Source organism: Lolium rigidum, chromosome 7 (genome assembly GCF_022539505.1).
Source record: "Lolium rigidum isolate FL_2022 chromosome 7, APGP_CSIRO_Lrig_0.1, whole genome shotgun sequence".
Lineage (NCBI taxonomy): Eukaryota > Viridiplantae > Streptophyta > Magnoliopsida > Poales > Poaceae > Lolium > Lolium rigidum.
This window is the reverse complement of record NC_061514.1, coordinates 250812999-250825211: the sequence shown is the minus strand read 5'-3', so window position 1 is coordinate 250825211 and position 12213 is coordinate 250812999. Positions and strand designations below refer to the sequence as shown.

Sequence of the window (12213 nt, the reverse complement as noted above, 5' to 3'; positions counted from 1 at the left end):
GACTCTCCACCCGATGGCCCCTACTTCTTCTCCCCCTCATGAGGATCCCTCCTTTGAGGTACCGTCGAATAGTGTCAGGGTATATTGCCCCTATGTGTGGTTTTGGTAATTAATGACAACCCCTATGGACTAATGTTTTCATTGAGTTTATATGAAGGAATATTCCATGGGTACTACTTGTATTCCATGTGTTGGATTCAAGTATGGATGCCATGAAGATAAAGATATACCTTGTGTATTGGCATCAAGATCATCGATTTGAAGATATATATGTGATATGATCAAGAAGAAGAAATGAAGATAGAGTTCTTATGTGGAACTCAATATTAGCCATGCTCTAGCTTATGTGATAAGCAACGAATGATAAAGATCTTGAGTGCTTGATTCCAAGTGAAGAATTCAAGTTATGGCTCTAAGTTGGTGTCATGATAGTCTCATAAGTTGAGCTATGGTTGACTAAGATTTAGAGCATGCAAACCAATGAAGAATCCTTTATACACCTCAAGATAGTATGATAGAGCATGAGAAGATGCAAGGTTGACCAATAAAAAGAGTGAAGAATAGATCAAGATTGGTCAACACATGAAGCATGAAGAATGTGCCACGAGAAGTCATGTGGTATGGTAAGCCGTGTCAATCATGCTTTATGAACTAACCCATCATATATGTTCCCTTGTGTTGTCTATGTGGGTTAGGTATCTTTCCATGGGCATGCATCAACAGTGAGAGCTCATATAGCCCATGATAGGATGATGTCAAGTGGTGATCGTCATCAAGGTTGAGTTGGGCAAGTTCAAGTTGAGCATCTCAAGAGGATCATATGCTTGAAGCTTGCCGTCCATTTGGTGATAACGGACATGAGAAGATGTGCATCAATGTAGCTTTCCCATAATGGTGTATGAGAGAGCATTTGTGAGTGTTCACGAAGCAACAATGATCAAGTGAGGCATTCCGGCTTGAGTGGAGCTTGAAGAGTTATCATAAAGATCAAGCGGGATGCGCAAGGAAAAGGTATGGCCTTGATAGGTTTTTCCTTTTACCAGTCTCAAGGTGGTTGATGGGAGACCGGATTATAGGATAGATAGCCGCACTATCAAGAGGGGCTTTCGGTTGGGTAACTTGATCACATCGTCTTAGGGATCTCAATCCTTTGCATACTTGCATAGCCCTATTGCTTCTTGGTGTTTCTCTGTGAGAGGTTCTTGAGCTTGTTGCTAGCTTTACAACAAGCCCAAGTTCATCGAAAACGGAATCCGCATGCATCTTCTATTGCATTTTCGAATTTGGACGTCTTCACCGTTTCTTGATGGTGGGAGACTCCCTCTCTAAAACATCTAAAAATATCCCGTGAGGAGTCTCCATATTTCCAACAAAATTGGTTTCATGTCAATCAGGGTCCGGACACAAAAGTTATCACATTTTTTGTATAACATGTTTTCCTGCTGGCCCGGTTTCTCGCCTGGCGTGACCGACCGTCCCACCGGATGGCCCGGTTCAAACCGGCCCCTGAACTGGTTCCAACCGGGGCCATGTCTTGTAAGACACGGAAGTATCCCGGTCATGGCCCGATCACGAGGCCCGGTTTGGACCGGCCGGGTCCGGCTCGTGGCCCGGTCCGACCGACACCCGGAACGGACAGCCCGGCCCCGAGCCCGGTTGACCGAGTCTCCTCGACTGTGCTGAGCTGAATCTCACCCAATGGTTATATTTCTCCCTAGACTATAAATATGCCTTCTTCCACCTTGGGCTGGATAAGTTCTTACAGTTTCTCTCCTCCATTGTTGACTTTAAAGAACTTGCCCTCTCTCTTGATTCCCCCCATGATTCTTGCTCATTCTTGAGGGATCTAAGAGAGGAGATCTAGATCTACAATCCCCACCAATCCATCTCTCCTCTAAGGGAGGGGAACCCTTTGGATCTAGATATTGAAGTCATTTGTTGATTTCCTCTTTGTTCTTCCTCTCTAATCTCATCCTAGCATTTGTTGCTTAGGTGGGATTTGGGTGTGAAAGATTTGAACACCTCTAGTGTTCTTGCTTTGCATCATTGCATAGTGTTGAGCTCTCCACCACGATTAGTTTGAGTGAGAGACCGTGAGCTTGTTACTCTCGGAGGGAGACCTCCTAGTTGGCTTGGTTGGTGTCCCGATGACCTCTTCGTGGAAGATTGTGAAGGGGTCCGGGCTTCTCCTTCGTGGAGCTTGTGAAGTGGTTGTGGAGCTTGCCATCTCCGGAGTGGAGGAAAAGCTAACCATAAGGAAAGGGCCATTATCCTTCGTGGGTTTGGCTCGGAGAAGAAGGTGAGCCTTCGTGGCGTTGAGAAATCCTTCGTGGGACCTCCACCTCTCCAAACGTGATGTACCTTCTTGCAAAGGAAGGGAACACGGGAATACATCTTCATCTCTGCGTGCCTCGGTTATTTCTATACCCGAGCTTACTTTCCTTGTGATAGCCATCGAGCTTGAAGTATCTATTATATCTTGCTATCGAGTTGTTGTTCATATATATTGTGCCTATCTTGCTTAGCTCTAGTTGTTGTTGCACTTAGTTGAGCCAAGTATATTTAGGGTTTGTGCTTGTAGAATAAACATTGTTTAATTCCGCATTCTTACAAGCCAAATCCGTAAGAGTTTTTTAAACGCCTATTCACCCCCCCTCTAGGCGACATCTCATCCTTTCAAATAGGCAAGAACACGCGTCGTCCCGCCACGACTTCTGTAGCCACCACAGAGTTGAGGTAGCGGTTCACCACACCCCTATTGTCAGAGTCTTCTCCTGCTAGATTGGATCCGGAACTTGCCATTGCTAAAAATATGAAAGGACTGGGCAGGAAAACAAGGTTCGCTCGAAAAGACTTGATGCGAGATTAGATCGACAGAGAGGCGTATATATTGACGGTTTTTAGGGTAAGACTTCAACGCTGTAGTCGAAACGGAGGCAAAACGGACTTCAGAGGGGCAAAAGAGCTATGGTGGCACATCCTGTTGAGGGGGGCGCGCCACCTGGGCTCTTTCCCCTTTGGGACTCCGTTTCGTCCAAATCTTTTGCTACCCGCTTTTATTTTCCAAAAATGACATTCCTAAAAGATTAAGATATTTCAAGATCATTACGCACGTGAAAATTAGCTTTTATTAATTTCGAATATCGAGCGGGGATATTTCTTTTCAATTACGACCTCGGGACTCTGGAGATTTAACTCTTCCACCGTTCCATCGAATTTTGTACATGCAATATAATGTTCAAGATGTTGTCCATTAACAACATGAGGTTTACCTTTGTAGTCTCCATGAAGATAGATGACTCCAGAGCGATTCACATCCTGCAAAACTAATGCACCTTATCACTTTGATGTTAACTTTCCTACGGAGAACTTGAAACGAAAGTTGAACAATAATACTTGATATCTTACTTTAAATTCATTTCTCTTATTATCATACCAAATCTTCACTTTTTCCCATTAATAACCTAGCATGTTCATAAGTTTCATTCCTCCATTCATCTAAGGAGTTTAGGTCTAGAATTCTTTTCATAGAACGGGGGAATATAAAATTATGTCAGTCTTAGTTATAGTGACAAAGCTCTTGGTATAGTGAGGTCTGGTGGGCCGCCCTACCTCGGTTTTAGGGGAAAAAAATATATGGATGATTCGATTCGTTCGTTTCAAATCGTTGGGGAGAAAAAAAAAGTACCCCCTTCATCCATAAAAAATCTTATATTTATATAAAGCAAGATATATCTATATATTAAATAGTTTCTATATACATTTAACTTACATGAATGTAAAATATCCTTTTACGAACAAAGTAGTAAAAGAAAAAACAATTCTGAGAAAGAGCGGTTGTTGGACTGTGTGCTCTCGGTTTCGTGGGCCTGGGCCAACTCGCTGAGATAACTGGGTGCAGCTCGCGACTCGAACCGCGCGCGTCCGAACGAACACGAGCGACTCGCCATGAGACTATGGTGGCGGCGGCCAGCGGGACTCGTGAGGTCGGCGGCTGACCAAGCACCGAACTTGGCACTTCTGCAACGGCCATCCGACAGCGAAGGCGCTGGTGGCTTGTCCTAGCAGACTGCGCGACAGCAAGGGAGCAGCTGAACAATGGGAGGTCGGCGATAGTGCGGTGTGCGGGCACTAGTAGAAATAAGGGCTTTTATCCTGTCCTCGAAAGAGCTTTTGCACCGGATTTGGCACGAACCGGTGCTAAAGGGGTCATTAGCACCGGTTCGTGCGGTCTGGACGTCCAGGGGGCATTAGCACCGGTTCGTGTGGGACCTTTAGCACCGGTTCGTAACACGAACCGGTGCAAAAGGTTTTTTCTGCTCCCCACGCACCTCCACCCCCCCGTCCCCCATGTGGATCGCCTTTTTTAACACTATAAAATAGAAAACAAAATGATAGAAAATTCAAAAAAATAAAATGTTTTCAGATTCTTGTATGTTATGCAACCTAGTATTAGGAAAAATTAACAAATTTGAATTTTCACTTTTTTGCAAAAAAGTTTTGGAAAATGGTAAAACCGCAATAACTTTTGCATACGACGTCGAAAAAAAACGTATAATATATCAAAATGATCGTGGGAAAAAGTTACATCCGAATTTTTAGATTCTCCGATATGTTAATAGGATTGATTCTCAAAATTCCAAATGAAAATATGAAAGCAGGAAGATTTTAGTTTTTTCTAGAAATTTAGGAATATATATTTTTTTTATTTTTCAAAATTAAAATTAATAATTGCATCCTGCATAAAGATTACAATCTGAAAATTATAAATTTTTCAAATTTTCAGGTTTTAGGTTTGGCAAAAAAATTAAAAAATTGAAAATAATTAAAAATAATACAAATTATAAAGTTAATGTTTATTTATTTAGTCTAGATTATTATTGTATCATTACTTTTGTTTATTAAAAGAATTATTTGAAATTCGAACAATAAAGAAATATAACATCTACCGATATGTTAATATGATTGATATGATACTACTATCACATACATGCGCGCGAAGCACTTGGATACGGAATGGAAAAGAACTTGGAAGTTAAGCGTGCTAGTGCTAGAGTAGTAGGATGATGGGTGACCGAGCGGGAAGTCTAAGCACGAGTAAGTAATTAGACTAGAGATAAGGGTAGTTAGATACTAAACTTGTGAAATAACTAAAATAATAGAAATTCTGAAAAAAAAAGGAAAAAAGAGGGAGTGAAAAATAATTCGAAAAAAAATTACGGTAGCGGGGCTCTACCGCGGCAGCGTTTTGGGACATTTTCCTGCCGCGGCAGACACCGGTGCTAAAGGTCCTCTCGCTCGGGCGCCCGACAGCCGCCACGTGGTGCCCCTTTAGCACCGGTTCGTAACTGAACCGGTGCAAAAGGGGGGGGCCTTTTGCACCGGATGCTTTGCACCGGTTGGGCATCCGGTGCATATCCGGTGCAAAAGCACCATTTTCCACTAGTGGGGCGTGCATGACTTCTCAACGGTAAACTGGCGAGGACGCGTATGTTGGCCTGGTAGGCGATGCCCTCCGTGTAGTTGCCTGTGTTGTTGCCGCAGAGCTGCTATCGCAGCGGCTGCGCGGCGGTGAGCGGCGCGTTTGGGAACACGGTGACGAGGTTGTAGGAAAGAGCACAACGGCGTCGCGTGGCTATGGCCGTCATGGAGTTGAGGTTGAGTTGCTGACGCCTAGGTCTAGGAGGAAAGGATACAGGGCAAGCTAATACTCCAGCGGTGACCGGCGAGATCGAACTGGGATAGGTACGTGACAGCGACGATCAAACAGAGCCGATCGAACTGTTGCTGTTGCTGCTGCTATCCTAATTGAGCAGGCAGCAGCTGATGGCGAAAGGAGTAGGGCGAGCGAGTCAGTGAGGTCGCGATCAGGGAGGAAATAAGGGGATGCAGTTAGGTTCCGTGGCACATGGAATCGGGTCAAGCCGCCGCTTCTGCATTTATTTCCTCGTGTTTCTTCGGCATCAGGTATTCTGTACCGAATGGCGATGAATAGGCACAGGAAATAGGAGGTGTCAAGATCAGCAAAGAAAACTTGGTGGCACGGGGAATAAACTATACTAGGATGATTTCCACGAGACTAAGTTCAGTCAAAGGATAAAGGATACTACCGGTCTTTAGAAAAAAAAAACACAGCTTTCTTCATGGCGCACACACTTTTATCCATTTTCTAATTCCGAGCAACGTGATCCATTAGTGGAGAGTGTATCACGCTAATCCTCATTTCCCCGCCTCAACCCACCACCACCACCATTTTGAATGCCTATTTTACAAATTAGGTTAGCCGGATTCATGACATGTATGGTAAAAAATAGTTCACCTTAGAGCAAGTACAACAGAGTCCAATCAGCTGACTATAAGACATTAAATAATATATTTTAGATGAGTTGGAGGAGAGAGAAGAGGAGAGAGAAGGGAGTGGGCTACTATGCGATAATAAATTTCTTGCACGTGCTCCTAGGCACCTTGTGAGAGTGAAAGGTGGGCCATATATTCGTAAAGTATTACATTCTTATAGCCAACTATTGTACATGTTAGCTATATGATGACTACAAATGATATGGCATCTTGTTATAGCCAACAGTTGGCTATACTATTGGAATTGCTCTTAGGAGGTAAGACTCCTCCATATAAACCGATCATGATGTTTTTATAATTTGGATCTACCCGAAAAAACACAGCTTTCTTCCTGGCGCACACACTTGTATCCATTTTCTACTTCTGAGTCGTGGAATTCAACTTGTTCCCGTTGGTTTTTACTTCTACGATCGACCACCAATGTGATCCATTAGTGGAGACTGTATCACGGTAATCGTCCCCCTCCCCCCTCCCCTCCCCAACCCACACACACACGAGTCTCAACCCACCACCACCGACAGGAATGGCCCATTTTATGGAGTAGGTTAGCCAGATCCCTGACATGTATGGCAAAAAAACTTAAAAAATAGTCTGTGTTAGGATAGTCTTGTAGTCTTTGGGTAGGATTCCTCCATGTAAACCCATGATTATGATGCTTTTCTAAGCTATATCTGGGGAGGAGGCCTTGAGGTAGAACCAATTCTTTTATTGTAATTGTGTACTTGCAGCTTTAGCCCGCTTCTCTCTCTCTCTCTCTCTAGCTGTGAGGTATCCTCTATGGTGCACTGATCGATCACATAATGACGCCACACCTTCTTGAAGTTGAATGCCTCCTCCTGCGCCGTCTGGTTACACGATTTTTGCATGCCGACGCTGGTAAGGATAGGATGATCACCTTGCTTGGAGGTGCCCTCCTTCGAACGATGCCTTCCTCCAGTCGCTGCTTTGTCAATTTTTTGGAATTTAATTACGTTTTCTTATCTTATGCAAAGTCCTCTATTAGTTGACGACAAATTTTTAGGGTTATTCCTGTTCAAACATAAGAGTAATATTTCCTCAATGTGTGTTTTTCTAATTTTCGTGCCAAATGCTATATAGTTTATATCTAGAACTTATTTTGCACTCAGAGGACAAGGTTGTGCAATTAACTCTTTCTTTTCTAAGAAACGAGCCATTTTTGGGTTTGCCTCATTTTCTACACACATTCCACCCGAAGCTCGAAACAACGGGCACTCTCCTCCAGAGTTCAGATGTTCAGATGTTTCGCCACAGTAAAAAGTCAATGAATGCTTTGCTCCACGCCTCCAGTCAACCCCTCCCGCTAATGATACACGGACACCGACCGAACAACCCCTTCTCTTGGCAAGCCAGTGAGCCACCGCTGACGCCAGAGTGCCATGGCCAAGCCCCACCACCGCTTCTCCCGCTATCTCGCCGGCGTCGGAGCAACCTTCCTCCTCGCCGTCCTTCATGCCCCACTCACCGCCGCGGAAGACGAACCGCCTCCATGGCCAACCTGCGGGCCGTATCCCTCCAGCGGCAACTACACACAGAACAGCACCTACCATGCCAACATCGATCTCCTCGCCGCGTCCCTCCCCAGGAACGCCTCCTCGTCCCCCTCGCTCTACGCCACAGGGAGCGTCGGCGACGTGCCGGACATCGTCTACGGCCAGGCGCTCTGCCGCGGCGACGTCGCCAACGCCTCCGCCTGCGGGAGCTGCGTCGCGGCCGCCTTCCGCGGCGCGCAGCAGGCGTGCCCGCTCTACAAGGACGTGATGATCTTCTACGACCTCTGCCAGCTCCGCTTCTCCAACCGGAACTTCCTCCTCGACAACGACTACATCGTCACCACGTACACGCTCCAGCGCTCCCGGCTCGTGGGCCCGCCGGCGTTCGACGCCGCCGTCGGGCTGCTCGTCAACGCCACCGCCGACCACGCGGTGGGGGACTCGTCCAGGCGGTTCGGCACGGGGGAGGAGGGCTTCGACGACAAGGGGAACCCCAAGATTTACGCGCTGTCGCAGTGCGCGCCGGACACGACGGTGGACGTCTGCCGGACCTGCCTTCGCAGAATAATTGGGCAGCTGCGGGAATCCTTCAGCGGGAGGACAGGTGGAGGGATTTTCGGGGTGTGGTGTAACTTCCGGTACGAGGTGTACCCTTTCTTCTCCGGCCGGCCGCTGCTGCAGCTGCCGCAGTTCGTGGAGAGCCCGCCTGCTTCCGCCCCGCCGGCGACCGGAGGAGGAGGTGAGTTTGCTCTGAAATTATGCAATCTGATGGCCTGTTTGGCACTGGTTAGATGTGCAATAACGTACATATGTACGAAAATGCAACTAATTTCTGGAATGCTGAACTAACAATTCTGTGTCTAGGAAGTAAAATACCGTTTCAATTTTTTTCTTCCTAAAACAGGATTAACCAACAGAAGAAATTATCAGCACAATCATGGAAAGTTTTCTAGCAAAATATTACATGTGCTACAAAATTCTGATTCAGTTATTACTAAGAACTATACCTTCTGAATTTGTTAGTTATTACTTCACTTGCAAAGTAAACTAGTAATTGTTAGTTATTACCTCATTGTTTACTTTCCTGCTAATGAGTAGAGTTGCTTGACCGGAAAGAACTCTATTTATATGTACGTCTTGTGCAAAATCGCCAAGTATTTTTCACTGTAATGCACATATTTTTTCGATAAAGGAAATATATTAGTATCGCGGTATAGAAAGAACATGCGCCTTGACTAAAGACAATCTTCAAAATGGTTTTGTCTGCTCTGAAACTCGCAAGGTTTCTTTATGAAAAATCCTGGAAATTTTTGTAGCAAAATACTACTTGTGCTACAAGATTCTGATTCAGTCATACCTTAGAACTATACCTTCTGAATTTGATAGTGTATTACTTACTTGCAGAGAAAATGAGAAATCGTACAGTTAAAGTTCTAGCTATTGTGATGCCTACAATTGCCGTGATATTGGTGATCCCGGTGGTATATTTTTTCTGTTGGAGGAGGACAAGACCAGAAGCAGATGCGTTTCTACCTTGTAAGACCTCTTAACCATGTTAAACTATCGAATAATGGGCAGTGGAGTACTGAATCAATCGATTACCCAGCGGTTGCTAAATTCAGTACCAATGATTTTCCTTAGTTCGGAGCAAACACTATGTTTCCTAAAATAAGCTCGAAGTCATGCTTTTCATCATTGTGTATTTATTCTCCAACATTTTTTTTGAATTTTTTTTATCCTCCAACATAATTAGCTACCTCGGAGGATATTCAGCACATCGATTCGCTTCTTCTTGATCTAGCAACACTAAGAGTTGCCACTGATGACTTTGACGAAAGGAAGATGCTTGGTAAAGGAGGGTTCGGTATGGTTTATAAGGTACATAATCATGCCGTATGTAGCTTATGTTTCGAAACAAATAGCTGTCAAAAAGCTTGGCCAGTCATGTGTTGTTTGGCCGAGTAGTAAGTATCTTGTTACTTGGACAGGGAGTCCTACCTGACAGTCAAGAAATAGCCGTCAAAAGGCTTGCTCAGACTTCCAGACAAGGAATAGGAGAACTGAAGAGTGAACTGGTTCTAGTTGCCAAGCTTCACCACAGGAATCTCGTGAGACTTGTTGGTGTTTGCTTGGAAGAAGATGAGAAAATACTTGTGTACGAATATATGCCCAACAGAAGCCTCGATACCATTATTTTCGGTAAGTTTTCTCACTACCATTATTTTTTGTTTACATGAGTAATAACACATGTGCCACCAAATTTACGGTAGAGTACAATGGTGTTCTTGTTTGGGTCACAGATTTTGAGGGAAAGAAAGAGCTGGATTGGGGAAAGAGGTTCAAGATCATCAATGGAATCGCTCGAGGCTTACAATACCTCCATGAAGATTCTCAACTGAAGATAGTTCACCGTGACCTCAAAGCGAGCAACGTACTGCTAGATTTGGATTACAATCCCAAAATTTCTGATTTCGGCCTAGCAAAGATATTCGGAGGGGATCAATCAGTGGATGTGACTCATCGTATCGCCGGAACATAGTACGCATGTCGGAAGGTATTTTTTTTGAGAAAACATTAAAAGCAAAATCAGGTTCTGAAGTTATGTTTCTATCACAGCGGATACATGGCCCCGGAATACGCCATGCGCGGTCAGTACTCCATCAAGTCGGACGTGTTCAGCTTCGGCGTCTTGGTCTTAGAGATCGTCACCGGGAGGAGAAACAGCGGCTCCTATAACACCGAGCAAGACGTCGATCTCTTGAATCTTGTGAGCACCTGAAGCATGCCCATTTATGAACTCTGCACGCAGCCAGATTCTGGAAACAATGTCTGACTAGTGAGTACCCTTACCAAATTTACTGCAGGTATGGGAGCATTGGACCCGAGGAAACGTCATCGAGCTGATCGATCCGTCCCTGAGCAGCCATCCTCCCGTCGACCAGATTCTCAAGTGCATCCACGTCGGGCTCCTGTGCGTGCAGAGAAAACCGGCGAGCAGGCCGGCGATGTCGTCGGTGAATATCATGTTCAGCAGCCACACCGTCCGTCTCCCTTCTCTGTCCAGGCCGGCGTTCTGCATCCAGGAGGTCAGCGTGAATGAAAGCTCGACCGCGTATTCGGAAACATATCCACTCACAGAAAAATCAACTGTGATGTCTTCGAACGAAGTGTCGATCACGGAGCTTTCACCCAGATGAGTCTTCCAGCTCCAGCTGTGGGAGCGGTTTGCTGAACAATATGTGTATAGTACTTCAATTTCTGGAACTGATCCTGATGGAAGAGCCCGCCCGCTGGTATGGATATTAGTACTGAATCTTGCATTCTATGTAAGTAGAATTGCTAACCTGCAATGCTTAGGGACTGAAAGTAGTGGGACTTCACTGCATCATAGAAGTCAGAGTGATGCTGGTGTACATGATGATAGATTGTCACAAATGCTAATTTTCTATACCGATATAAGAAGTACTATATAAGTTTGTCGAAACCAATGGACCTGAGCAGTTTATCCAATTCTTAGTCTACAACAGCTCACACATTAAGTTGGAGGAGACGGTGTTTTCTTACTCCCTTTGCTCCCTTGCCGCAAACAACCTCCTTAGAGCATCTCCAGCCGCGTCCCCCAAAGGGATTTGGGGCACGTCGGACAAAAAAACGTTCCCAGCTGCGTGCCCCAGAGGCTCTTTTTGTCCGACGCGGTCCGATACGTTGTCCGGCGTCCCGAGCCCGTCTCCGCTACACAGGGGACGTTGAACACAATGAAAAGCGAGGCGAGGCGTGGCCTACCTCGCGACGGAAGTTACTGGCGCGCAGCGATGGTGCAGTTCCCGCAGAGGCACAGCGAAGCATCTCGTCGCGCCTAGCTCTGCGTGCCGGCGTTAATGAGCGCCACCGCTCCCCCACCTCCCTCCAGCCTATAAAAAGGGCCGCCTCTCATCGTCTCTCTCACACACAAACCCTAGCGCCTCTCTCCCCAACCCTAGCCGCCACCATCTCAAGAGTCGACGCCATGGCTGGTAGAGGCAGATGACGAGGTCGCGGACGTGGTCGTGGCCGTGGCCGCGGCAGAGCTGCACGCTCTGAAGGAGATATGCCCTAGAGGCAATAATAAAGTGGTTATTATTTATATCTTTATGTTTATGATAAATGTTTATATATCATGCTATAATTGTATTAACTGAAACATTAGTACATGTGTGATATGTAGACAAACAAAGAAGTCCCTAGTATGCCTCTTAACTAGCTTGTTGATTAATGGATGATTAGTTTCATAATCATGAACATTGGATGTTATTAATAACAAGGTTATGTCATTGTATGAATGATGTAATGGACACACCCATTTAAG

At 45.4% G+C, this 12213-nt stretch overlaps 1 protein-coding gene across 1 annotated transcript; it reads left to right on the top strand.

Moving 5' to 3' along the window:
• Positions 1-7754: 7754 nt before the first annotated feature.
• On the top strand, positions 7755-11444 carry LOC124670057 (cysteine-rich receptor-like protein kinase 6). The gene is made up of 7 exons (XM_047206571.1): positions 7755-8607; positions 9273-9404; positions 9622-9746; positions 9857-10067; positions 10169-10406; positions 10485-10635; positions 10733-11444. Exons 1-7 carry the CDS (start codon positions 7755-7757, stop codon positions 11063-11065), a joined length of 2043 nt encoding a protein of 680 aa, XP_047062527.1. The 3' UTR covers positions 11066-11444.
• The last annotated feature ends 769 nt before the right edge of the window (positions 11445-12213 follow it).

Bases quoted from the DNA above. Each gene is read 5' to 3' on its own strand.
- LOC124670057 (XM_047206571.1), top strand. From the start codon at position 7,755: ATGGCCAAGCCCCACCACCGCTTCTCCCGCTATCTCGCCGGCGTCGGA. The intron at 10,068-10,168 runs GTAAGTTTTCTC...TTTGGGTCACAG, and splicing joins CCTCGATACCATTATTTTCG to ATTTTGAGGGAAAGAAAGAG. The intron at 10,407-10,484 runs GTACGCATGTCG...TTTCTATCACAG, and splicing joins CATCGTATCGCCGGAACATA to CGGATACATGGCCCCGGAAT.